Genomic DNA, 27,493 nt, shown 5'->3' on the forward strand with positions numbered 1-27,493 from the left:
GTAAACCATTTAATAATATAATTTCCCGGTGTTTTATGCTAGGTGTTATAGTACTCTGGAGACGCAAGCCCAACTGACCAATGTTTCATTCTAAAGAAAAACCATCTGAAAGAACCATTATAGAGATATACAGTTCTCAGTCTTTTTGTGTATCTCATTATACACGGAGGATCCGCACCGCACACGCTCCCTCTCCAAACTTCAGTGCGTCTTAGCGCGAGCTGCAAGATATTTGAGAAGTTTAAATCCCTCCTGAAGAGCTGAAAGGCAAGAGCGCCACTGACACACAGATTAGACAGGGAAGGGAAGTGTAAAATGAGTCTAGAGGGTAACCTCTCATTTAATAGCGGCGTGGAGTATTGATGAGCCCAGTTTTATTTGCTTCAGCAGTTAATCCCCGGCGATATATATCAGAAAGAGCACTTTCCTGCAGGGGGTCTATGAGAGCCGTTTGATTATAATTGAAAAACAGTGCCGGTGCGGACGATGAAGAAAACGGCTATTTTATACTTTCTGTGCATTTTAATGTTATCTTTCGGTCTCTCAAGAGGAACTGGTTTTATTTACCGGTTTCCAGGGGTCGCACTGCAGCGTCTTAACAACGAACAAAGCACAGGACCACCGGCCAGCACAAACACGCACCACAGGTAAGACGGCGCCGAGCATGCAGGTAGGAAAGCAGCAAAACCTACAACTCTCTGAAAGAAACTGAACAAAGGTGGTGTGTTTGTGGTCTGTATAATTTCATCTTCAAATATTTCAAACTTTGATTTGCTTCTGTTTATCTTGTATTTCAGTTAAACTTGTGTTCAGTTGAATCACGGATATAATTTGGAAGGCCCTACCGAAATACGGAAGCTCTCCATCAGTAGATAACTTCTGTTTATGTAAAGTATTGATCTCAGTAGTGCGCGTTAAATTAGCCTAATCCAATTTAATTCATAGAAAGCAGCGTGTTCGCGTTGCGCTCTCAGCATAGCGCAGACGTTCAGAGGAGGTCTGTAGTGATTCTTAGGAGGTCAGGGAACAGAGGAGCTTCGATTCCTAAACTTTAGAGAAATTTATCATATTTGCTATTCGACAGAAACGTCTGTGGTGAAAACATGTCCACTATTGAGTAGTATCTAAAATCTAAAGTGACTGCAACACAAACATCTAGTAAGATAATGACGTTGTATAACTATTTCACAGAATATTGTAATAGAGTGTTCAGTGTGCTTAAAGTAGAACAGATGATGAGGTTTAGGGCTTTCTTGCACTTTCTTATTACATGAAAGGGAGTGTCACTCCTGTTCTCTTAACGCACAACGGGTTGATTCAATTTTGAGAGCATAACATGTAGCCAACATGTTGGTAGATATGCTGCGGGATGTGTGAGCGAGCGGTGGCGCCTTCCATTCAGAGCTCATCTTACACGGCTTGTTCGCGAACCAAACACGTCGGGGTAAAACGGGACGGAAGTTTGTGTTACACGGGGTAGCTTTGAAACCAGAGTAGCGGTTTTCATTACAGATGTACACACACTTATCCCGTTTTCAAAGGTTTATCTGCCGATAAAGCCGCTGAATATATTCGCATAAAGAGAGTATTACTTTAGTCTAGATTGGAGTACTTCAGTAAGTGTTTACACCTGGGATTCTGCAAGCGCACTTCCAGGAAAGGTGCAATAATGATACACTAATGGTACACTAAAGAGAATGCTTCTATATTGTTACTAAGGTCATGCACAGGTGCATATAGATGTCATTGAATTTACAGACATGGCTCATTAATCACATATATATGTCTTAGGTGCCCTATCAGTTTGCCAGTTAATTTTAGGATTTTTATTTCTATTTTATTTTGAATCAACTCATACTATTGTCCACATTGTCCTTCGACACATATCCTTCTAAGGATACATCCAAAAAACAAATATATCACAGCGACGTGACAGGGCTGTCCCATTTTGAAGACTCCTTCGAATGTGGTCTAGGAATGCATCCCGTCCTTGCCGAGTGGATCCTTCGCAGCCCAACATATCCCAAGATTCATTGCGTGGTCCTTTGAAGGACACAGCTTACAAAGTCTACATAGACCGCGTCCTTCGAAGGATGCGGTCCCTGAATTCGAACACGGTCTTTGTGTAACTAATCATCTTTGTTGGGGTCAGTGGCAGCATAAGTCACACGCAAGGGGGCCACCTGTGAAGGGGAACCTTGCATAATTTAATATCACATTTAATTGAATGCATCCCTGGTATATTCTGAATCTAACTTCATTCATTTTTCCCTTTGTATCCATTTATTGTATTGGTATTAATTCCATTCACACTGTTGTTATATCAGAATTTACATTCCATAGACACTAGGTCACTTGCGTAAGCTGTCATTAATAATTCAAGGACAGATTCTTTTAAATCCTTTTAAAACTGACATTGTTCCCTTCTTAATGAAGTTAATTCCCAACAAAGTTAACCTTGTTAACGCTTGTCACTCCCAACCGCCTCACTCTCACCGCAGACGACAGAAGCGAAAGCTTGGGATCCCCAGAAAATTCAGAACCCAACTCCTTGTCACACTCCACACACTTCCTGACCTCACACCCCCCCACGCCCGCCCGCCCCGCTCCTGTTCCAGTGTCTGCAAGTGTGTGTTTCACTTCTCGTGTCCCACACTGTGGAATGTCTGGAATTCATCATTCAATGAAAACATAGCTAGGTTTTTTTTTTTAATTAAAAAAAATAAAAAACAGATTAATTTGTAAGTTGGCCCAGCTGTTGTCAAAGCAATCGGACAGTAGCTGGAAATTCTGCTGTTATTGGCTGGAAGTAACAAAGAAAAATACAAACATAAAAGTCTGATTTGAAGTGGTAGCACCTGACTAATGTTGCTGTTCTGATTAGTGTAGGGACAACCTTCTTCATGGTGTTGTACAGGAAGAGTAAACTGCACCCCCTGGTGGTATCTTTCAGCAGGAACTGGTGTCAATACTCGGTGTCGAAGACTGTGACGTGCCAGGTGCAGAATGGCACTGAGAAGCTGGTGCAGAGGGTGTTTCAGAGCTGCCGCTGGCCAGGGCCCTGCAACAACCTCATAAGGTATGGATTCTAGAAGCTTCTATTGTACCTGTTTCTCTCTCCTCTGTCTCATTACCTGGTCTCACTTTCCTCCTCCATAGCAACACATCAACATCTGTACTTCCTGACATTGTTGGATACTGGGAGTCACATGTTCACAGTTTGTATTTGATAGTTAAGTCTTAATGATGTTTCTGAGTTGTGTGTTTGACTTGCGGAACAGAACACCTGTAATAACCAGTTGAGCTTTATTTTTGGGCAAATGTAGACCTATTATTGCAAAAAAAATTAGGGAAGGCACAGCAGAACCCTGTATCTTCAGCAATAACGGGAAACATCTTTAGTTTCTGTAAACAACCTACAGAAGAAAGGGCAGCCTTTGGAGAACCTGCTCGTTTTGTTTTTTTAAACGAAATATGGCAAAGGCAGATGGACCTTTGTGTGTCCTTGGAGATAGAAATGCAAATAATGTGAAAAATCCACAGCAAAGCTCCAGGGCATGAACTTCAAAGTACTTCCTGCTTTTGCCAAGTCTGTGATAAGGTGCACTTTCGTGGATTGAGGGTTTCACTTCTAGGCAATAATGGACTGCAGCAGATCCTTGGGTTGTTGGTGTTTCTGAGGCTTTGAACTCAATCCATCGCTGATCAGTATTAGTTTAACACATACATCCATGTTCCGTGCTGCATGTCCAGTATAGGGTCACAGTGGTTCTGAAGATAACCCCAGGATGCTCCCTCCCAGCTCCCACTAGGGGAGCAGAAATGTGGACTGTCTGGCAGGGAGCTGGATTGGGAAACACTGATTTAGGGAGTCACTGTCTGCATTGGATTAGAAGACTTGGAAGAACCTCAAATTAATATGTATAAGGCTATAAGCCCACAGTGTCACCCACTTGCCCATTCCGCCCCCCCCCCCCCCCATCCCCTTGGTAAGTGTGAATCTAACCCCATCCACAATCTTTGACACTAAAGACATTTTTTAATATACAGTACTGTGCAAAAGTCTTTTGTCTAATGATGTTTAGATTATCCTCGTGTTGGTGTAAAACTATGATATTATGCCTGTCAAAGTGTGTCAGCTTAGCCATTTCAGAACCTCTGCTAAAATCATCCTAGTATTTGCAGCAACCGTCCAGTGCAGCCATGTATTGTTTGACTTGGCCACTAGCACACCTCATACAACCAGTCAATCTGTCACTGCCTTTTTAAACTAATATATTTCATTATTTAATTGAGCTGTTGGTGAAATTTAACAAAACCATGGAACGGCTGAGGTGCCCCTGAGGAGAAGTTTGGGAACTGAAGTGGTGTTCATCTAGCCATCCAACTAGATATCAGTAACTTTTCAGAAAACAGAAGAAATTATTACCAATTTTTATTATGTTACTCTTAATTTGCACATGTTCTAATGTTAAATTGTGTTTTTTGTTCTAAGCCAAAGTACACTTGCTACCCAGATAAACAGCTTTAAACATTTCTTTGGACTGCCTAAGACTTTTGCACAGAACTGTACATTTTTACATATAAGTCAAAACAGTTAGCTTGTTGGAGTGCTTACCGGATGAAGTAAAAGCTTGCATTGGGGCTGTCTGATTCTTTTCATATATTTGTTATCAATTTGAAGATAGTTTGTCGGAACACCCTGTTGCTCAAATATTATGTGTTTTTCCATAAATCAAAATAATCTTGATTAAATAAAGCAGTAATTTTTGTCTTTGGTACGGTTTGCTGTGATTTGAGACTTATGAAAACATTGAACTGACATAATGGCGATAAATATTTGAAAAACTTTTAGTCCAGTTCATTGGAGGCTTTTCTCTTTAACTTACTTGGACACCAGATATTTTATCTAATTAAAATCCCTGTATGAAAACTGTGTTTGTGTCTTTGCTTGTTCTCAAGTAAGTAAGATTTACACTCAAGGCAGTCACCCAGAATGGCAAACACTTTATATTCCAGGCAAGACATTGGCCTCGTTGCCTCAAAAAGCATGAATTCATTTCTTTTCCTTTGCCATTCTTATATTCCCCTGTCTGCCATTGCCCCACGAAATGACTCTGGAGCAGGAACTCAGTCATTTATCACAGAGATATCTGTGATTTGAAACATCATTACACTACATTCCATCGTTTTATGTCTTTGGGATCCATCCAAAATGGGCTCGTAGTCTTCGCTGGTGGTGCTACGCCTGAAAGCACCACTGGCTGCTCTCTCGTACGACGTGGTCTTGCACTTTCACGGCTGATGGAACAAGTTCACGTTTAGCATATGCTAGCATTTTCAGTCTCCCTTGCAGACTGGGCTTTTTTGAAGCAGCGGCATCAATGTTCAAGCCTGGAAGGATTTAATTTGGCATGTTATGTTGAATTGTGGGAACTGAATGCAAGTGGGAGTCCATCCATCCATAAATGCTCATAAAAATCAGAGCACCGTGGACCTGGGTGGTAGAATCTGGAAGCTCCCGTTCGGGGTGGTGGACGCCCAGTCAGTCAACACCCAATCATAGCTGATGACAAAAATTACGTTACTCGACCATTGCGGAGACTTGCAGCTACGCGGATGTGCAAAGCGTAAACGGGCCTGAGCACTTTTCGGGTTATCGGATTGAGTCCCACTTCCTGTCTTCCTATGGTTTTGCTCCAATGGCCCAAAGACAGCACTGGTGTCTCTGAGCATGCGTGTGAGTGCTGTGCTTCATGATCTCCCCCTGAACAGGTTACTCGGCCTGTCATCTTATACTGCATCCATGCACGTGTGTATGGTACACATGGTATGTGTGATGTTCATGTCAGTTACAGGACTCTGGTCAGGCCCACCTACCGCGTGACCTACCGGCTGGTGACCGCCCTGGAGTGGCGCTGCTGCCCGGGATTCCTCGGAGAAGATTGCCGGGAGGGTATGTCCCGCTGTTACCCCCATTCTGCCCCAAGCGCTAAGAATTTACCATCAACGCTTCCTCCGTCCTCCCAGTGCATGCAATGTCTCCATAACCTGTTACTTAATGACCTTGCAGCAAAACAGGAGACCAGCTTATTTCCTGCCATCACTTTCACTTTATTTCTGGTCTCAGTGTCCGGATTACATTTTGGGATTGTTTATTGGACATTCTGCGACTCCCAGCTGCGGTCCCGGCGAGGGGGACGTTAGGGCAGCTCACTGTAACTTTAGGGTGAGCTTTCTGGTGGCAGTTCGCAGTGGAATATGGGCCTCCCTATGTCACCAAAGCCGCGGCGGACCACGTCATGCTGCCACCCATTTCTGAATGGGTTGTTCCGCTTCCCTTTCGGAATAAATGCCAAAGGCAAGGAGGCAGCATTCTGGTAGGGCGGGTCGCAGCTGGAAATGAAGTTTGGACTGGTGTCCGCCACAGAGTGCGGCTGTGGACACTGTGTCCTGGATGTGGCTGAATGAGGCATCAACTCAGACATAAGCACTGGGCAGGAGTGAGTCTGCCTGGTCTGCTATGCAGTAATAACATAACATTATTGCCCTTGGCCAAATTAAACTATACCAGACCACGTCTTCACTGATGTTACCCACTTATTAATCTGTTTCTGACAGCACGGTAATAATAACCAATATAATCAATAAGTGCCAATTCTAACCCTTAACAGTCATATACGCACATATTATAGATACTGGTGTTTAGTAGATATTATCCACAAGTAAGTGTCATTTATTCAGTTAGTAAAATCTGCTTTCATGTTTACTTTGCTTTACACCATTGAAATGTCTTGAAACTGCGAAAGTGTACAAGCGACCTCATCAGTTATGCAGGAGTGGTGTGGCCAGGATCTCGCTGCCTCCTCATATACCTTAATGTTGTGTTCCAACAATTACATTCCCGTATAACTTGCTGAGATAGCTGGTGACCCCACTGCCCATAGGAATCGCTTTGTGCTTAAGGTATTTAATCCCCCACGAGGAAAGGCCCCCCTCCCCCCTCCCACCCCGACCCCCCCAGGGACGGGAAAACCGAGACCGATGGTCTCGTCGGGTCTCCTCAGTCAAATGGAATCCAATATGCGGCTGGAAGTTGAAAATGGATTATTGCCAGGACAACTGAGAACTGTGTTTTTCTTGTGTCCTCCTGGGGTTTGTGTCGATGGGACGTAGCGCGATAAATGGAGCTCAAAGAACTCGAAGGAATGACTCGTTAGCATTCAGACTCTTGGATTCCCGCTGAAGCAATTGCAGCAGCTTTTGTGGAGAGACGCAATTGTGCTGCGCTGACAGACGTTTAAACTTGCTGTTGAAATTCAACAATTTTTCACGCTCTGTCTTAGAATGGGTAAGTTGCAGCTAGTGGACATGCAGCTAGTGGACATGCAGCTAGTGGACATGAGGTTAAATATGAGGAAGGTGATTAAAGTCGCATAGCTTTTTGCATCCCCCCATACAATCGATAACAGAATGACTAGGAGGCATTGTGATTGAAATGTAGCCCTCAGTGTCTTCAGTGTGATTCCTCCGTGGTGCCCTTGCATGCAAATGCACATATAGCCATGCTTCCTGTTACAGAAGCTATCCTTCACAAGGGCAATCGAGCACAGCGGTGGCCCTCAAAATGCAACCACCCATCCCCTGGGCTCATTGTTTATCTGCGGCTCGTCCTTGTTTTGAAATTTGAGGATTGCCGGCTTCAACCGTCACAATCACAATCCCCCCCCCCCCCCAACACCCCAAATGCCCCCTCCGTCCTGTCCTCCGCAGTGACAATTCACAAGAATTCACAGGGTCTGTCTTCAAAATGCAAATGAAAGTTGGAGAAAAGGATCCCATTAGGTTGACCTTGATGTTTCGCTGCAACGTACCGTATCCTGCTTGATTTATGCAGGGTAATCCACTCCAACTGTCAGATTATCGATATTTTCACTTTATTTGATATCGTTCCCATCTGTAACGCCTGTGGAGGCTCCAGCCGTCCACCCTGAGAATGTGTTTTATTACATTTATACTCGACCAGAGCACATCAATGACAAGGAGCTGGCTCCGCGTGATGCTGAAGAAGATCTCATCCTGGCCATCAGATGAGCTTGTGGCCCGAGCTCCACGGACAGCCAAGCCTTTAATATGATTAGTGAGCGTGGGAAGAGAAGGGCGGGCGGACAGGAGGCGTAACGAGAAGAACAAAGGGGCAGCGGCTTTTCAGGACTGAGATCACAAGAGACGCATCCAGAGCTGGTGAAGAGCGAGTTGTGCTCGTTAGGGAAGCTGTCTGAAGGTTCCCATAACCTTTAGATATGAATGAACGAGAACCACTCACCCCCCTAGGAGCACTGCCACTTGCCAGCCTGCCACTGATGCGATGTCTTTTCCATTTGGGGTATGCTTTTGTTTCTAGAGGGACAAAGGTGAGATTGACAGTGAAACAGAAGCCCCCGCTTTCCTCTCTACGCAACCTTAGACGACATTCATTTGCAGTGATGTTGCATTAATTGAATGCAGGAGTCGTTATTTCCTGCCTTGAGTAGCTGTGGTGGCGGCCACCGTGCTGCCGTTCTCTAATTCGTCGCACGCCTCCCCCCCCCCCCCCCCCCCCCCCCCCGTCCTGGCCTTGGAGTACACAGGCAGGGCGGGCCGTTTGCGAAGTGGCCGTCTTCAGGACTGGGCCTTGTGTGCTGCTTTGCGTGTCTGATGTTCATTCCGAATTCAGCTTCATTCAGAATTCAGATTCATTAAGAATTCACTTTAATAACCATGTACAAGAAATTTGTTCTGGCAGTATTGGTGCATGCATTCACAGACAACATAGAACGCAAGACAAAAAGGATAAATGAAATTCTATGATAAATAGTGGAATCAGTATAAAGCTATACAATTAATCTCAATAAATATAAACTTAAAGGGTAAGGAGATGTACTGATTACTGAAATTGATGTCCGGTACTGTGATGAGTTACCACCCCGTCCTCGCCGATTCCCCGCCTTGCATTTGTAGCCTCCGGTATAGTCTCTGGACCCCCCACAACCCTGTTTAGGACAAGCAGTTTCAGAAAATGGATCTATGGATGGATGATGGCCAGTAGAACAAACTAATGAAATGCAAAAATGCCCGTGGAGTCAGTGGGGGAGTCAACAAACACTAACCCTAAGCAGCAAATAGGAGTCCGTGCAAAGTGTTTTGTTCTCTGATGAACTCTCAAGCGTTGGAAGTGACCGATGGCAAAAGTGTCAAGATTCTAGACTTGGTTGACGACTGAACCATATAATTCTGACGTGGTCGGTGTTCTGGCAGCCTAGCGGTGGCTTGCAGTCTTGAACTTGACATCAGGACTGAATATAACAGCATGGCTCTCCAAAGCTTTAACCTTTGGCCATGCATCCCTACCCAACTTGCTACAAGGCCCAGCTAGCATGCTGCTGTGGTATGTTTGGGGCAGTTATATAGCCTGAGCCACTGCACTTCCCTGGGCTCAGAACACGCACCCAGCTGCATGATTTCGTGTGTTTAGCATTCAGAGATTCCTTTGTCGGTTCCTCAATGTACCATGTGCTTCTAATGTCTCAGGTCCGTTCCCATTCCCATGTGCATCCAGACCCTTTGGACGTCCGTCACTCTTAAGAAGAATGAGGAGCATGCCTACAATGTTTCACTTGACTCATCTTTTTGTTCCACCTAAATGATTTCCCTCAAAGGTCTCGCCTCCAACATTTGTTAATTCGGTTTCGTAACCTTCTTTGTTTGCAGTGGTATCTTTTATTAGGCTTGTCGTCTTTGATTGATCTTTCGTGGGGGTCATAATTGAGGCTCAGGTGGACCAGAGTAGTTCAAAGTAAGCCCAGGAATCGATTCCAGCTTTGGGCAGTTGAAGATTTCGTTTAGTCAGCTGAATGTCTGCTTGTAGCAGCCGAGAATTCAAGACAACTGTCTTTAATCCAGCTCAAACAACAAAACGTCTTTAATAATTATCAAATGTACTTTGGGAGATGAGAAGTAAGAGCACTTGGGTCAGTCGTTATGTGCTCTCTGTAGATCACATTTGCACATGAGGTCCACAAAAGATCCACAGTGGACAGGTCATTTGAGTTGATTGTCTTAAATCGATGCACAATTAATTATCAGATGACCCTGGAAATAGCAAGCTGTGGACTTGTGCAAGTCACTAAACTTTTAAAAGAATGATTCAAAAGCTTTACGTGAGGATTATTCCCTCTTATCGTTATACCTGTTATGCGTTTGACTTTGCTTGAGGTTGCCAACAAGTTATCGGCATAAATGCTTCAAAAGATTTGGAAGTTAACGGTCTGTTTACTGAGAAATCTTTAGAATGAAGTGTTCAGAAATACCAGTCATCCCAGGGAGATTAAAGAATGAAGTCACCAAAGGAAGAATCAATCATCTACTTCTGCATAAACATTTTTGCATGCGGTGTGTTGAGTCACAAACACGCAACTAGGTCAGTCCCCCTCAGCGCTGTTAGAAAGGCTTTTCACAATCTCTCTAGTGTATAAACAAGCCCATTAATAAACCCCCAAACCCATCTGTCTTGTCTCGGGCAAAGGAGGGGGGGGGGGTTGACTCTGAGGTGATCTCACATGCAGGCACATCCAAAAATGCAATTAACTATAGTATGCGAGTCCACCAAGGGAGGGCAGATGCGTAGGCTAATCTGTGGCCACTTGGCCAAGGTGGAGTGTAGTTTTACCTGAGGGAATTGAGACCTAAAATAAGCAATATTCAGAATTTGTCCTAATTATAGAGGGACGTACACTAGCAGGCCTTTCAGATTAGACTCGAACCAGGGAAAGTCTGAGGAATTATCAGCACCGCGGGCTCAGTTGTGTGGTCTGTCTGAGCTGGTCACGTGCACAGGCAGCAGGTCACTCTGATTTTAGTAACAGTTTAGTTAATCGGCCAGTTTGCCTTTACTGAACACTGCTGATGAACCTCAACAACAACAAACAAATTTATTTTTGTATAGCGCATTATCACAACATTACATCGTCTCAAAGCGCTTTACAGCATCCCCACCCAAAACCCCCAGTGAGCAAGCCAAAGGCGACAGTGGCAAGGAAAAACTCCCAAGAAGGAAGAAACCTTGGGAGGGACCAGACTCAAAGGGGGAGCCCATCCTCCAGGGGCCGGCAGGGCCTCCTGCTGTTATGTATGTATGGGAGGGGTCGGAAGATATACTTTGTTTCATTCTTTTTTATCCAAAAGAATGTGCATTTTTGAGAGTGTAGGACCAGCCAGTCCCTGAAGCCATTGAGAGTTAAAGGTTATGCTCAGGGACTTAATGGCCAAACCACTATGCTGTCTCTGGGAATTGATCCAGCAGCCTACTGATCACAGGGACAGCATCCTAACCTGTGTCCTGACCTGTGTCCGGACCTATGTCCTAACCCATGTCCTAATCTGTGTCCTGACCTGTGTCCTGACCTGTGTCCTAACCTGTGTCCTAATCTGTGTCCTGACCTGTGTCCTAATCTGTGTCCTGACCTGTGTCCTAATCTGTGTCCTGACCTGTGTCCTAACCTGTGTCCTAATCTGTGTCCTGACCTGTGTCCTAATCTGGACATAGACTGACGTGATTTGGCTGACATTTCCCAGGTAGACGGGCCCATGTAGACTAACGTGATTTGGCTGACATTTCCCAGGTAGACGGGCCCATGTAGACTGACGTGATTTGGCTGACATTTCCCAGGTAGACGGGCCCATGTAGACTAACGTGATTTGGCTGACATTTCCCAGGTACACGGGCATATGTGGACTGACGTGATTTAGCTGACATTTCCCAGGTAGACGGGCCCATGTAGACTGACGTGATTTGGCTGACATTTCCCAGGTAGACGGGCCCATGTAGACTGACGTGATTTAGCTGACATTTCCCAGGTAGACGGGCCCATGTAGACTGACGTGATTTAGCTGACATTTCCCAGGTAGACGGGCCCATGTAGACTGACGTGATTTGGCTGACATTTCCCAGGTAGACGGGCCCATGTAGACTGACGTGATTTGGCTGACATTTCCCAGGTAGACGGGCCCATGTAGACTAACGTGATTTGGCTGACATTTCCCAGGTAGACGGGCCCATGTAGACTAACGTGATTTGACTGACGTTTCCCAGGTAGACGGGCCCATGTAGACTGACGTGATTTGGCTGACATTTCCCTGGTAGACGGGCCCATGTAGACTGACGTGATTTGGCAGACATTTCCCAGGTAGACGGGCCCATGTAGACTAACGTGATTTGACTGACATTTCCCAGGTAGACGGGCCCATGTAGACTGACGTGATTTGGCTGACATTTCCCAGGTAGACGGGCCCATGTAGACTGACGTGATGTGGCAACGGTCTTGCGTTTGCACACTTCAGGGAGAACCGCCTTTGATGGACAATAAGGCAGCTGGCTGTTCCTTGCTCTTGTGAAGGAAGTGAAGGTGAAATAATCTCCTAAAGACCAGAGCAAAGTCAGCCTGAGAAATGGGGAAAGCTGCCATCCTGAGCAGTCAGACCTTCTAGGAAGACGGCCGGAGGTGCTGATGTTAAAAAACATGCCTTTTGGCTCATTCGTAATTGTTTAAAGATGGACCAGTACAGTCGAACCTCATTGCTACGTACAAGACGGGATATCAAAAACATGTACGTTATAAGCATAGAACGTTGTAACCACTTAGTGCAAGATGGATGAAAGAACTCATGAAATATCCATGTAAATGATAGAACTTTAATGGAACAGACCCTTAAATTGACTACAAAACAAACAAACACATTATTACTTGTTAAATAATTCAACAAAGCTCATTTGGATCCTTGAAATTTTCCTTAAATTACTCACGATTACTTAGTGCCGGCCGGCGATAAACGGCAACGAAAATACTCCATTGTCCATAGTCCATTGTCTTCACTTAGTTTCAACTGTGACACACCTTTACAATATTGCAGAATTATTTCTGCTTTCGTTTGTAAATTGATCTGCTTTCGTTTTGGAGGCATTTTGACATGTGCTGAATGACAAGAGGAAAAACGTACGGGGCGCCCTGCAGTTATTACCGGAGTCCGGCCGTGACGGAATAAAGCCAGTGTTGCCAAGCAACGCAATAGACAAATGTGCATTGTTGGGCGAAGATCAGGTAGATACAGGTAGATGTAGCGACACAAGTTGTGGTGGGCGGGGAGAGCGCTGTACATTGTAACGATGGTTAGTTTTCGTATTTTCTCTAGAAATTTGGATGTTGTATCGAAGTTTACGCTGTAAGGGTGTACGCTGTAAACAATGGCTGCTATTGGAATAATACATAGGCTAAAAACGGGAATTAGAAACCTGTATGTTGAAAAGGTGAAAACGTTGTGTCCGGGGTACGTAGTAACGAGGTTCGACTGTACGTCGTTTTGGCATGTTTCTGGTCTGACTGTCGTCCCCTTGTACGCACGCCATGGAAAACACGAAGTTCTGCCGGAACAACAGGCTTCAGCGAATCGCCACTCAGCGTACAAAAGTATTGGGGCACATTGCCACAGATGTACAAAATCAAGCACCTAGCCATGCAGTCAGGTTTACAAACATTAATGAAAGAATGGGTCATTCTGAAGACCTCAGTGAGTTTACGCGTGATACTGTCATAGGATGCCAACTTTGCAGTTTGCGAAATTTCTTACCTGCTAGATATTCAACTGTAAGGGGTATTATTGCACAGTGGAAGCATTTAGGAACAACAGAAACATCCACAAAGTGACAGACCACTTAAGTAACAAGAGCGAGGTCACCGAGTGCTGAGGCGCAGAGTGCAAAAAAGTCACCAGTGGTCTATTGACTCAATAACTTCATAGTTCCAAACTTGCTCTGGCATTAACCCCAGCACAAAAACTGCACTGGGAGCTTCATGGAATGGACTTACATCAAGAAGCTCAATGCCAAGCATTGGATGGAGTGGTGTAAAGCACGCGCCACTGGACTTTAGAGTAATGTAAACATGTTCTGTGGAGTGACAAATCTCGCTTTTCAGTCTGGCAGTCTGATGGGCGAGTCTGGGTTTGGCAGATGCTAGAACGTTACCTGCCTGACTGTATTGCGCCAACTGATAAATTTGGTGGACGAGGGATAATGGAATAGAGTTGGTTGGGCTGGGTCCCTTAGTTCCAGTGAAGTCAACTCTTAATGCTTCAGCATGCCAACACATTTTGGGCAATTGAAAGCTTCCAACTTTGTGGAAACAGTTTGGGGAAGGACCTTTTCTGCTCCAGCATGACTGGGCCCCAGTGCACAAAGCAAGGTCCATAAAGACCTTGGGTAAGTTTGGTATGGAAGTGCTTAACTGGCCCACACAGAGGCCATATAGTGTATCTGTCCAGTTCCGAAGAGGCTCACAGGGTCATGCATCTCAAAATGGATCACATACAGTCTGAAGCACATGCTCGTCACCATGGGTTCCTCTCTGAATTTATCTCATCATCAGCTATGTCATTCCCTGTAACAGCAGTGGCAAATGGTGTCTTTTACATTCAGCAAACACACTTTTCTGCTTATCGTTAAGACGTCGCATTTTACGCGAGGGGTTAACAGTTTGCAGGCTGTTCGGTTTCAGACCAAAGAAGGCACCCACACATAAGCGCGCAGCGAAATGCTATTTTTGTGTGGACGAAACAAATGTGCACGCATTTCATTGTTTGCTTAACCTTTGTAATTGCATTAGCAAATATTTCCAAAATATTTAAAGTGCTCAGAAAATTGCATCCATATGGCGTGTGGGGGCTGAGGAGCAGACCTGTCATGCGGGGGGGGGGGGGGAAGCAGGCACCTTTACAGAGAGACATGAGAAGATTGAGAGGGAGGGAGAGTAAGAGGGAACTGAGGAAACAGAGGGATGAAGAGAGTAGAGCGAGAGTGTGGTACAGACATATGACTGTATGAGATTTGTATAAACACAGTGATTATGTGAAAGGGAAAATGCTAGAGGGCGTGAATATGAGCATGGCATAAATACAGAGGGAGAGGGAGAGGACAGGGGGATGGAGAGTGGAGGAGTGAAGGGGAGGGGTAGAAAAGGAGACTAGAGAACAGAGGGAGTGAAAGCAAAGGACAGGGAGAGAGAGCAAAGGACAGAGGGAGGGAGAGAAGGAGAGATGAGAAGAGAGGGAGGCAGAGAAGAGGAGAGAAGATGACAGAAGGAAGGAGAGAAGAAGAGAGAATAGGACAGAGTGTGAGAGGAGAGAGGGGGACGGCGCCCCCCACTGCTGTTCCCACGGCCCGGCCTGTCTGTGCTGCGCTGTGGGAACCCGGCGCGGCTCCTGAGTGCTGCTGTTCCCCTAGGCAACGCGTGGCTCCAGGAATGGAGGGGATCGCGCTGGCAGAGCCGGCTGCTCTCCGATTCCTTCCCCAGGACTCTGTGGTCTGTTTGGAGGAGGAGGTGACGGGGGGGCAGCTGTTCATTAGGGAAATAAAGGAATCCACTTATGCATCCTTTTCTGTATGTGAAACGTACGTTGGAAACATATTTTTTTCTGCTTTTCAAATGCGAAAAGGAGACCTAGAAGCTTGCGGTGGAGCTGGACTCTTGGTCCTAGTGCCTGTAAATGGCTCTGCTGCCTGTTGCTCGCGAGGACACAAGATGGCAGATTAATCCCTATAAAGGTGCGCGGTGGTGCACAGCTGGCCTGCAATTATTGACCCAGTCTGGCGCCTTGTCCTACACCATGGTTTAACATCCGCAGTGTGTTTCACAGATACCCTCGAGCATTGGATCGGGGGTGTTGTGTCTGTAACGGTATCAGTTCGCTTCACGCTGGAAGTCCATAAAAGCCACATGTGTTTAAATGTTTGTTTCTTTTTTTTATAGCCCTCGTGCAGAAGTGTAAGCCTCTCGTGTGACCTGCGTGCCTCATGTTATCTGGCCCCATGATGAATGGGCCGGAGGCAGAGCCGCGACGCAATTGGCCGGCGCCACAGTAACAGAGAAGTGACATTCCAGTGCTGTATGCGAGCCCGTTCCGTATCGGATCCCCCTGGGGGTGCAGTGAGCTTTATATCCAGGCAGTGAGACAATTACAGTGACTGTGTCTGTTCTGTCTGTGCTCTTGCCTGTTGACAAAACTGGGACAAATGACTCCATCTGATAGTGATTAGGGGCCTATTAGGAGCCGTTGCTGTTTACCCAGGTGGGGCGGTGCTGTTCGGACTGTGGAGATGCTTTAACCTGCGGAGCCCCCTCATGACATAACGATTTAAAAAATTAAATATATCGTGGCCACGTTTTAATATATATCGTGGGAACGGATTAATAAAACATTTCCACGATTTAACTAAAACATGGGAAAGGTTTAGTAAAATGTGCCCACGATTTAATATATCGAGGGGGACTAATAAAAAAATGTGGCCACGATTTAACTAATTAGTAAACAAATTAGTAAAACGTGCACGTGTTTTCATATATCGTGGGAACGAATAAATAAAGCACAGCCACGATTTAACTAAAACAAGGAAAGGAATTAGTAAAACATGTCCACGATATACTGTGATCCCCCGCCTATCGCGGAAGTTACATTCCAGGCCCATCAGTGATAGCTGGACTGCGGTATAGCGGGGGGATCACTGCAACTAATTTTTAACTTTTTGTCTTGCGGGGGCTGTGCAGTTACCCACTCCGGTGGATGAGTCTGCTTCTTTCTATCTGTTGCTAGTCACAAACTTGGAAGTGTACATGAATCTGTACATGAATCTGTACATGAATCTGTACATGAATCTACTCTGTGATATTTACTAAATTGTGGAGACCAGATGTCTACATTCAGGTCCTCACAATATAAACCCCAATTTTATAAAAAAAATCTGTGAATGCAACAAAAAAAAACTAAACATGCTAAAAGTGGTTACTTATGGGTAAGGTTAGGGCTGGCTAGGGATTAAGGTCATCCTTGTTGGGATCTGGGTTTTGTCCATAGCAATGAATGGACGGTTCCCACAAAGATATGAATACAAACGTGTGAGTGTGTGTGTGTGTGTTACTGTGGACCCGTGGCATTATGGGATAGCTTGTCTGTCCTGCTTACGCTCGGCCGGACAGCTCTGCCTCTCCATGTGGCAGGAGCTGAAGGGTGACATGATTTAAGGGCCCCCCACCGGCAGCAGATGCCTGAAGACTTCCAGATGAGATTGGCCGCAACCCCCCCAGCTCCCCCCCCTATTTTCTTCCCCAGTCCATATTTCCAGGTCTGCTCCTTGTTGCCCAGCTCTCATCCCGCCAGGCCTTTGTCCCCCCCACCTCTCGTTAGCGTGATCTACTCGCCCCCCCCCCCCCCGCTATCGGCCTTGTCAGCGTTACTCCAGCTGAGGTCTCCACAAACCTCCGCGCCATCGTGCCAACGTCCCGATTAATTAGCCGTGGGCTTCCAGAACCTCCAGCGAAGGCAGGGTGCTGCCTCTGGGACGTACGCCGACATCACAAAGCTGGATAAATCACCAGCCGCCATTTTTAAAGGCCCCCCCCTCCGGTGGGGCCCCAGCCACACTGCTCAGCGCTCCTTTCCGAACCAGGAAAGCCCTCCAACTATTTATAGTTTAAGCTATAAGTCCCCCCCCCCCTTTAAATGTAAGGATATGATAATAAAAGTCACTCTCGGCACTTATGGATGTGGGACGGTGCATAAATCTCCATTTTTATGGCTTTGAATGCCGGGGAATGGAAGCCGTAGCTTGACCATAGAGTGGCTCCCCGGAATGAAGCACCTCGTTTACCCAGCAGCCCCACGTTATCCTCCCTCTCGTCGCTTTATGTCTGACTTTCTTTGTAAAGACCTTAAGAACACGGGACGTTAAACAGGGAACAGTGACTGTGACTTTCCTACAGCTCCTGGGCAGTTTGCTCCACACATGAATAACTTTCGTTATGAAAGAAGCACTTCCCAGCGTCAGGTTTAAACGTTCCCTGGAAACCCGCGCGAGGGAGCATGAGGGGCGCGCTCCAGAACACGCCGTGCGGTCTGTTAGCGCGCCAGTGGCGGGGGGGCGGCAGAGAGATCATGCTGGATTTCAGGGCTTGCCGGCCGGTTGGGAGCAGTCAGCCTTAGTTGCGATTGCCGTACCCTGCTGAAAAACGGCACAGACCAGTACGATTTCCATGCTGGTTTGGTGCTGGTGTAGCTGGTAGACCAGCATAGCTGTGTTGGTTGCACATGAAACTGGACCAGCAGTAATATCTCATTAATGATGCTGGTCCACCGGCACCAAAACATAACATATGCTGGTATGACCAGCATGCATTATGCTAGTCTATGCTGTTTTTTTTTTCAGAAGGGGGGCTGTGTGTAAAGTCATGTGGAGCATCTTCTCCCCCCTAAAGTCATGTGGAGTTTCCTCTGGTCCCTTGGTCCTTCCCGCTACTTCAGGACACGTCGCGGTGATGCTGTTGGCTTCCTTTCCCACTGTGACACCCCTTGGCAGCGGACTTTGGCAGACGCCTAATAGCGGTAAACATGCAGATGTCACGTCGTGAATATAATATACACAATATACACATAAACGCACGTTAATGCCCGGCCACCATCAGACGTCGACGGGACAGAACTGGCACCGTTGCTGTGCAGATCACTGAAAATTACGATCCAGTAGATTGAAGCCGTAATAAACCACGTCTTTGCGTACGTCGTCTCTAAACGGCCCCCCGGTCCTAAAACACGAGGCTGACTGTTTCCCAAACAAGTTGTCTCACATATTCAGCTGTTAATCGACATCCCACTGAATAGCTTGAGCTCCTGAAGCAGTGCAAAATATTCCTTGATAGGTGTGTTTGTACTTACAAATACTGAAAGTGTTTCCTTAGTCCCTGTTTGTTAAAATAAAGGGGGCCCCTTGTGCAAATTACTGCAAAAAATGCTTTAATCAGGAATAAGCATTTGTGCGATCGATGAATGTATTTGTCTGAGGTTTAGAAATATCGTTACTCAAACCGCTCCTTTGTTCACAAAATATCTTCCCAATGTGTTGCACTTTATAGGAATTTGTGTTTAATTCGCGAGCGCTCGCAGGCAGACTGGATATTGGTTTTTCATGTGGAAACTTTGCACGCGAGGCCAGGCTACTTGTAGCTGTCCTGTTCGTAATCACCATTTTAGGTGACGTGGGAGGCAGACAGAAAGCAGATGAGAAGGTATTTGTTGCCCCTAGCAGGCTCGTTTTTTTAAGTGCGATTGCTCACCTTGCTGTTGTTGCCTTGCTCACTGATGGTCTGTCAGATAGAATTCCTCAGCGCTGACTTTAGCACGTGCCGCTGTGGGGGCTAATGAAAAGCACAGATGAGCGACTCCCCCTCGTCTGATCGCGGAGCTGGGGGGGGGGGGGCATGTTGCCCTTTGTTGTTTTTGGAGCCAGGATCAGCAATAGCTACTCACACTCTTGTGTGGCGTGTGTGGGGGGGGGTGTTTTGGGGCTGCTTTTCTCACAGCTGATGCACCTGTGAGTCTGTGCTGGAGGGGGCTCTGTGGTCTCCCCCCCCCATATCTGCTCTTTGCCCCCATCCCTCCCATCCCCGCTCACTTCTGTCTAGGCCCCCTTTGCCATCCTTCCCACACCACAGTTACATGGACTTTCTTAGCTTCACGTCTGTCTCCTTAAACTTGTGCCTTTTATTTATCTATTTACTGCTTCTTTTATTGCGGGTGTTACTTTGATAGTACAATCTGTTTTACTGACGTTCGTAACACTGACATTGACTTTTAATGTGTGCGTAGTGAAGACCGGGGCTGCTAACTTCAGTCAGCTGGCTGAAGTGAGATTTTCTATTTCAGACAAGTCTGCACACGCATGCACACGCATTTACATGTATGTAACAGTTTTATTACCTTGTAAATAGTCTGTAGGGTTTGCAAATTACCCCAACGCTTTTGATGTGGCTAATTTTAGGTTTATAATGGAATAATATAGATTTGCCGTAAGATTAACTTGCGTGAGAGTCTGAAAGCGTGAGAGTCACGCCTGATGCATGAGAGTTGGCGACCCTGGAACCCACAATGCATTTATGGTTGTCCGTTAATGCAGTTTTTATTATCTGTTAATGCTTGCCTGGTAAGCTAGCCCATAGCATGCATTTCAAAGCAGAGGGAACGATTACTCAACATTTTCATGTACACAGTATTGTGTCAGCAGTTTGGAGCGTAAACAGAATGTGGCGCTGGGTAACGCTGATGCTGCGCCTGTTTTATTTGTTGTCGTTTAAAGTGAGAAGCTGAGCGTGACGTAACCTCGGGGACAGGTGGTGCGAACGGCGCAGGGAGCGTGTGGTGGAATCTCATCCGTATCGCAGGCGGCACAGAAATAAGGCAGCTGAGCCGTGGCATGTGGTCTGTGGTCCGGAGGCTCCCCAGAGCGGCGATGTGCAGGCGCTGCCCGGTCTATGCCAGCTGACGCTCCCGGGGCAGCTGCGAGGTCCGGAAGGAGGGCAGCCTTCTCTGACTGTGGCTCCTGGGACGCATTCCTGAAGATCAGCTGGGTCTCCCACCGATTAGGCTGCTGTCCGCAGGGCCGGACCGTCAGACACTTCAGAGACTCCATCCCCTTCGCAGCTCTGGCGAGTTCGCGATTAACTAGCCTCCTTATTTCTTCCTGTTTGGTCAATTCACTTCCCGGGTCATTGCTCCTCGATCTTGTTCACCAAGGCTTTTTTAAACATTCCAGTTCCGCAAAAGAAAGACAAGGGGAAAAGAAAACTCGCTAGGAAGGCCAAAATCACCTGATACTCTATGATTCCGCTTTTTCTGTCATTCGACATATCGTGCGAATGTCTGCGCTGTCAGGCCGTCGGCATCTATAGGAATTAAAGCGCCGGCCTGCTGTTATCCTGGCAGCTACCATTTGCTGCACGTCAGGCTTCCCTCAGCTGTCATTCAGCCATAACCGATTCATTTCAAGAGGAGGAGGTTGTCACGGCGATTTCCCGCAACCATGATGTCGACTGTCCCAGCTCTGCCGGCACGCTACCCTGAGATCGACGGTATCCAGGCAGATGGATGATGTCGCAGGCTGGCAGCTGGTGGAGGACAGCTGAATAAATGGGGCCCCCGTTTCAAGGCCCCCAGAGACAGGCTTGCAGGGCAAGCAGCAGTCGCATTCAATATTTATTTAATTTTTTTGTCCCCCCGACATTTTTGCAGGTGTTTTTCATGTCTGGGGGGTTGTGCGGGCTGATGGGGCTTGGCACCAGCCTTGGTTCACCCTTTCACTAGAAATTTCTGTTTCGCTGATCAAAAATACCCGCTGTGACAGTTACCCTGGCTGCTGTGACTCATAACCTCGCAGGCTGGGAAACAGGATATACCTCAGGCTCCCTGCAGCGTGCAGACAGGTGTGTTTAAACCCCGGTCAGCTCACCGACTCCTCTGATCGTTCAGAAATGTTACAGACCTAAGGGGTCTCCTCTTTAAACCTCTGCGTGTCCCGGTACAAGTTAGATATGAAGCTAATGGCTGTAACTACAGTTGTGAATTTGCCTTTGGCTATGCTGAATGTGCCTCTTAATTGTCTGCGTTACCTCTTTGCTGTACCTCCTATTAGTGCTTTTCCACTGTCGTACCCGAGCCGTACCATGAACTGACAGTTTTCCATTGTAAATCACATGAGCCGTACCTGCGCTGACAAGGCCCGAGGGCCGAGAGTGTAACCGTCCACTATCTGATTGGTCAAAATGCATGGAGATACCGGTCTTCTGCGCACAGATTATCTGAAGTAAAAAAGTGCAAAAAAGCAAATTTATGCAAATGAATGATAATCCTGCTAGCATTTGAAGCTAATATAACATGATGATTTCCACAAACCTGCTAACAGAAAGTAGCACATAGTAAATCACATTGTATGTTTTGCGTCAGTGTCACTCTCCAAACGAGGTAAGGCCTTCGCCGACCCTTCTGCGAACCGAAGCGAGCCGTAGCCGTGCTGTAACTAGTCTCTCCTCACAGTACGGCTCTGATACGGGTCAGTTCCTGTATGCCAGTGGAAATATGCCACTTGACCAGCGCCACTTGGCCACCTTACTCGCTTTTACTTCATCATCCCAAGCCTGGAGATGTCCAGAGTTGTCTCTCTAATGGAAACAAACTTTGTCTCTCCTCAGTGCATCATGGGAAAGACATCCGAATGCAGTGAACATCCTTCCCCCCAGGGTGCATCCCATCGCTGCCGTGTGACTCGCAGGTGCTGCCCGGCCACCCTGCTGGGCGCAGACAAAACCCCGAGTCTCCCTGACCCACGGTAAAGGTGGAATTAGCACCAAATGAGCTACAGCAGCTAATTAGCATGCTGTCCGCCAGCCAGAGGCCTAATCAGCCCGCATTCCGCTCGCTCAGCCACCCTGCAATTACGCTTCGACGCGCACCGCTCCGAGCGAGTGTCTGGAACGTGACGTCGTGCCAGCGGGCGCAGCTGGCTGCCCAGGTTCCGCAGCGGTTCCATGCCGTTCGTGCGTCAGAAAATATCTACAGCAGTGCTATAGCTGCCACATCATTCTTTCAGCTACTCGAATGGAACGAAGAGTTCCGGCCTGATTATTGGTAATAATTGTCTTTTTACCTGAGTTTATAGCACTTGCTTTCTTGCCCTGTAGATAATGCCTCTTCTTCTAGGTAATCCCATTTATTAAATACTTCTGTAACAGTCCTGGCAGGAGCTGTATAGCAGTTTGTGCGGCTTTGAAGGGTAATTGCCCCAGTGGTTTTCATAACATGAGGTCTCCATTACGCCAAACATGTAATTATTCAATCGTTTAGACAAATTAATGTTGTTTTTTTAAAAATCCCCCGAAGATCTCCCAGAGTTTGCAACGCACTTTCCAGTGAGGTGAAGCACAGTGCTGGTCTGGAGAACCAAGAGCCGGAGCCACGTCCGTCCGGACAGAAAGCCGGGGTTGAGGTCTGCTTTTTGGTCACTGCTTCCCTCTGCTCAGGTGACACTGGCTGTGCCCAGAGCAGGCCGCGTTCTCAGAAGAGAGGGAAAGGGATCGGAAAACATACGGAAAGGCGCTCAAAAGCCCAGGCGATCTCGGGGCCCTGCTTATGATGCCTTTCTCAGCCCTACTGCCGGTTTGGGCTCCCTCAGCTTTCCGAAGATGCGTTTTCTGTGCCCTGTGTTTTCATTTTTAACCTTGGTCTGGATCGCTTTACAGCCTGGAAGTGGTTTTAAGCGGCGGCTTGTCAGCTCTCTGGACGCGATGTTTGTCTAAGATGTGGAGTGTTTTTCGAGGTTTTTAGTGTCACAAGTGCTAGGATCTCAGAAAGGGTTATGCTGGGGTTTGTGAGTTTCTTTGGGGGCGACTGGCCCCCGGTAAAACCCCGTAGGGAGGCGCTATTCATCTTCCCAGCGGAACAGTCTCTGTCGAAATCCTGATACGACCGCTGCCCGCCTCTCCAGACCAGACCAAAGCTGTTTCTGCCAGCTAGTCTGCGCTTTGTTTTGTGTTTCTGTGTATTTTTGTATTTTATTTATACCAAAAAGGCTATGTGTCTTTTTTGTACCCTGCATAAGGGTGCTGCCAGTGCAACCACAAGGATGCACTGGGGCCCAGCAGCGCATGTATATTTATCTGCAGGGAGGAATTTCTTGGGAAATGCGTCCACAGCTATGTGTGATGGGGCGTGTCGGACCCGTGTGGCTAGCATGAGCGGGTCCCTCCGCCGGCTGCTACTGCTGGAACACACACGCGCATCTGCCTTCGTGATTCAGGGAGTGGGGGGTCTATGTCTAAGACAGTAACTGTCCCTCTAGTCTTTCAGCCTCTGCCGACCCCCGGGGGGGGGGAATTGCTGGCGCAGACTTCAGGCAGATAGACCCCCCCCCTCTCCCTCCCAGTCTGCTCTCCCATCTGGAGAACGCATTCGGCCGCTGTCAATCGTCCGTCTTCATCGTTCGCAGAGTGCGCCTGCTTTACGGCCCGCTCTTCAGGGAGCACTCGAGTCTTTCCACTTTTTTGACGCCCACTGACGGATCCTGAGGCTCCCCTCGTCCGACAGTGCGCCTCTCGGCCGCGAACGCGGGGAGAAACGGGGAGTCGCTTTCAGGCCTGTTCACGGTGCTCCTGTGTTTTGAAGTCTGATTCGCTCCCGTCTTCAACTACCACAATCTCCGTGGCTCTTCATTTAAGATCAGCTTCTCTTCCTCGTTCTTGGAATCACTTCAGGTGTGCCGCTGCTACGTCATACTCGAGTCACGATGCTAATTTCCATTAGGCTTTTTTTTTTAATACAAACACATAATAATTTGCTCAGTCTTCTTTCAGCTCCTCAGCCAGGTGACACTAAGGTAAAATGGTGCTGCCTTGTGAGTTCAGCTGCTTCCTTTCAGCTAGAACGACACGACCCCTGGCATTGAAACGTCGCCGTTCAGCGGAGTTGACGTGTGCACTGCGCGTCACGCTCCAGGGGTGTCCGGCGCTTTAGAAGTCGGGGCAGAGAGGCAGCCGTTGACCCTCTGTTTTCATTCCGCTGCCGATCCCGCTTTCCTGAGGCCCGAGGGCTGGACGGCGTAATTTGGTCTCCCGGAGCCGGAGTCAGCGGCCATGCGACCGCCGATTGCGGCCCGTCCCTTTGCGGCGACGCATCTGGAAGCGAGTGCGTGAAGCCCGCGGCCCATAATCGGAGAGCTTTGCTGGGTAGTCCGCCATGACAGGTCCGGGCACCTGGCGGGTACCTGCGCCTGAGGAGAGCTTGCCATGTCGGAACCATTTTTCTAAAGGCGGGGTGGGGGCGCGTGGGAATCTTTCTTTCAAGGTGGAAAACAGATGGACGGGGGTTCGAGCTCGGGGTCGGCCGTGGCTCCGGGTGGTGTTTGGTTTCCATGCGTTCAGGCAGCCCGCTTGGCCCTTCCCACGTTGTTTCTGTTTGGACTCGCTTTCCCGAGAGCTCATGACCCAGAACCCCAGAACCACCAACCCCGCTCGCCACGCCCCCCCCCCTTTTCCAACGGCCTCTGTTATTCAGGTCAGGATGTGGATGAGGTTTCTCTTCAGGGGATGTAAAAACATGTCTTTATGAAGTTAGACAGACTGTATTTTTTTTTTTTTTTGCTGGGGTCATCTGCAATTTACCGATTCTTTGCGCCTGCCAGACCGTGTATATATCGGGGATTTTTTTTCCTGCTGGGGGGAGGGGGGTCATCAGTAATTTCCGCCCCTCGGCCTGATCCTCGCAGACAGGATTTCATTCCCAGCTGTCTGCAGGTTGTCCCCAATTGTGAGGCGCGGTGCAGCTGCAGAGCGTGGAATGTGCCTGAACCCCCCCCCTCCCCCCCCCCCCCGCCCCCATGTACTGCTGCGGCGGGATGCGGCTCCGTCTCCGTATCCGCTAACCCGCATGCAGCATTAGCCCTTGAAAACAAGTGCAATTCCCGACATGTAAATTTCAACATCCCTCTACGGTGACGAGACCCTGCTTGCACTGATTTGTACGCCCATGTGCATGTGCGTGTGCTGGGATTAATTTGACTCACGATGCGGACTGGCAGCAGATTCATTCCTGCTCGCGAGCACTTTTACTTATGGATGGTCAGTACACTCGCAGCGGCATCTGTCGGCTTCTATCAGTGTAATTCCATGCTTCCCGTGCCGTGTTTGGTCGGCATGGTGCTCTGCCAGATTAGGAATCCGCTCCTCTGTGGTAGTACGTCCTGAATGAGAGGGCAGCTCATGTCATGTTTCCCACAGCGTGACAGGCAGGGACAAAGATGAAAAGACAGACCGTGATATTTTTGTATCTCTATTACAACCAGGAGCACAAATCCAGGTAGCGTCAGTTTACTGGTTAAAAGTTTACTTCTTACTTAAAGTAGTTTGTTTCTGGAGCAGCGATCACACAAGGCAGTATGAAAACACCATCGGATAATTGCGAGAAAATGCACATATGGCAGCCGATATCAGTCCAATTCGAAGAACCCGAACTAGCCCCTTCCCTCAGCTCACTCTACTAGAAAGAATTGCATGTTAATTTCACTAATTATTTAGCTATAGCTCTAGCTGTGGGTGACTGAAATGTTCTGAGTTGTAGACTGCAGACACTAAACACTTTTTTCACTTTGGACAGACAAACTGAGAGAGAGAGAGCCCTGCCAAAGCATAAATAAACGATTGCACTTGTGTGCTTAATACTCTGTTATTTTTTCTTTTACAATGTGTACAGAATGTGCAGTATACACATAATTTCTCTGGTCTTCGTCGCTGACGGGTCCCTCGTACGGATGAATGCAAACTGCACGCTTTGTCATGGTTTATCGTGGAAATATGATGGTGGAAACAGTCCTGGAGGTAAAGCTTTGTGTGGCTTAACAATGGACAGAATGAAGCTTTAATTTCATCAGTAACCACCCACCCCCCAGTGAACTGCATGCTTTCCTTGCCATTAAGCGTCCACTACTGCCATGGATCTTAACGTTTCTCTGTCAAAACTTTACTGCGTGATTGATACCTTTGGAGATGCTCCTGGATAGTACGGTCGGAGCTACATACTTTGTGTTGGACGGGGGGGGGCACTTGGCCAAAGGTAGGTCTTCCTTGAGGGAAGGACTGGGATTTCGTTGACCAAATGGGCCATTGGAGGCTAGTGGACGCCTTTCTCTGATGGCAGGTCATGAAGACACTGTGTCCTTCTTCTCTAATGGCTCTGCTGGGGAAGTGGACCATACGCAGGTGCAGTAGAAGTTACGTCCTTGTTACCGGCAGTGGCTGGTGGTACATCAAGCAGTGACCATGACCCTCTGAAGGGTTTCTCCCAGGATTCATCCTTGGCTGGGGGCCACAGCTTTCGAATAGGGGGGAGGGGGACCTGCAACGTTTAAATATAGTTTCTCCTTCCGAACCGGAAATCCCATCTCCACCAAATCCCTTTGCTCCTGTGTGTGTCACTGTAGCTTCACCTGCTAATTAGTAGAAGCAGAGCCCTCAAATTTCCTCCGCTAGGGGAATACCGTACATCATTCGTACATTCGTACAATACATTTGTACTCAAGCATTCATGCTTCTCATCCTGTGCGTGCTTGTGTGTGTTAGACATACGAGGATCACGCCGACATGTGCCCTGAGGTTTATTGATATTTAATTACGTGTATTAAAGTTTACTGGCTTTTAGAGATCCTAGCTTTTTCAGACCAAACTGCGCTTTGTGTCCGACGTCTGCATTTAGCAGATCCAGGAAGGAACTGTGGTGACTATACCCTCATTTGGTTTGATCCTGATAAGGTCCAGCATAGATTTCCCCTGCTGAACACATGTTGTTGTACAGGAGATGTGCAGTCTGCTGATGTGGGCACAGTCAGCCTTAAGCTCCAAACAAAGGCTCTTGTGTCTCTATAAGCTGCCTCTTTCTGTATCTTTCTGCAACTGTGTATCTTTCTCATTATTGCCTCCACATTTCCCTCCACAATTAAACTGCGCCGTCGGCTCCCAGGCCTTGAGCACTGCAGTGGGGATTTCTTAATTTAGACTGACAAGGCTTAACTGCAGTGTCTCACAGTGTGCAGTTAAGA

At 47.4% G+C, this 27,493-nt stretch overlaps 1 protein-coding gene across 2 annotated transcripts in view; it reads left to right on the plus strand.

Moving 5' to 3' along the window:
* The first annotated feature begins 223 nt into the window (after nt 1–223).
* The window catches only part of LOC125713332 (collagen alpha-1(XXVI) chain), a 41,856-nt gene continuing 14,586 nt past the window's right edge, over nt 224–27,493 (plus strand). The window contains exons 1-3 of one of the 2 annotated variants that reach the window (XM_048984354.1): nt 224–647; nt 2,954–3,079; nt 5,853–5,956. In XM_048984354.1, coding sequence (XP_048840311.1) covers nt 487–647; nt 2,954–3,079; nt 5,853–5,956 — 391 coding nt within the window. In that variant the 5' untranslated portion in view covers nt 224–486. The remainder of the gene's footprint in view (nt 648–2,953; nt 3,080–5,852; nt 5,957–27,493) is intronic. The other variant, XM_048984355.1, reaches the window with a different exon arrangement.

The sequence above is a fragment of the Brienomyrus brachyistius genome, chromosome 18 (assembly GCF_023856365.1).
Source record: "Brienomyrus brachyistius isolate T26 chromosome 18, BBRACH_0.4, whole genome shotgun sequence".
Classification (NCBI taxonomy): domain Eukaryota; kingdom Metazoa; phylum Chordata; class Actinopteri; order Osteoglossiformes; family Mormyridae; genus Brienomyrus; species Brienomyrus brachyistius.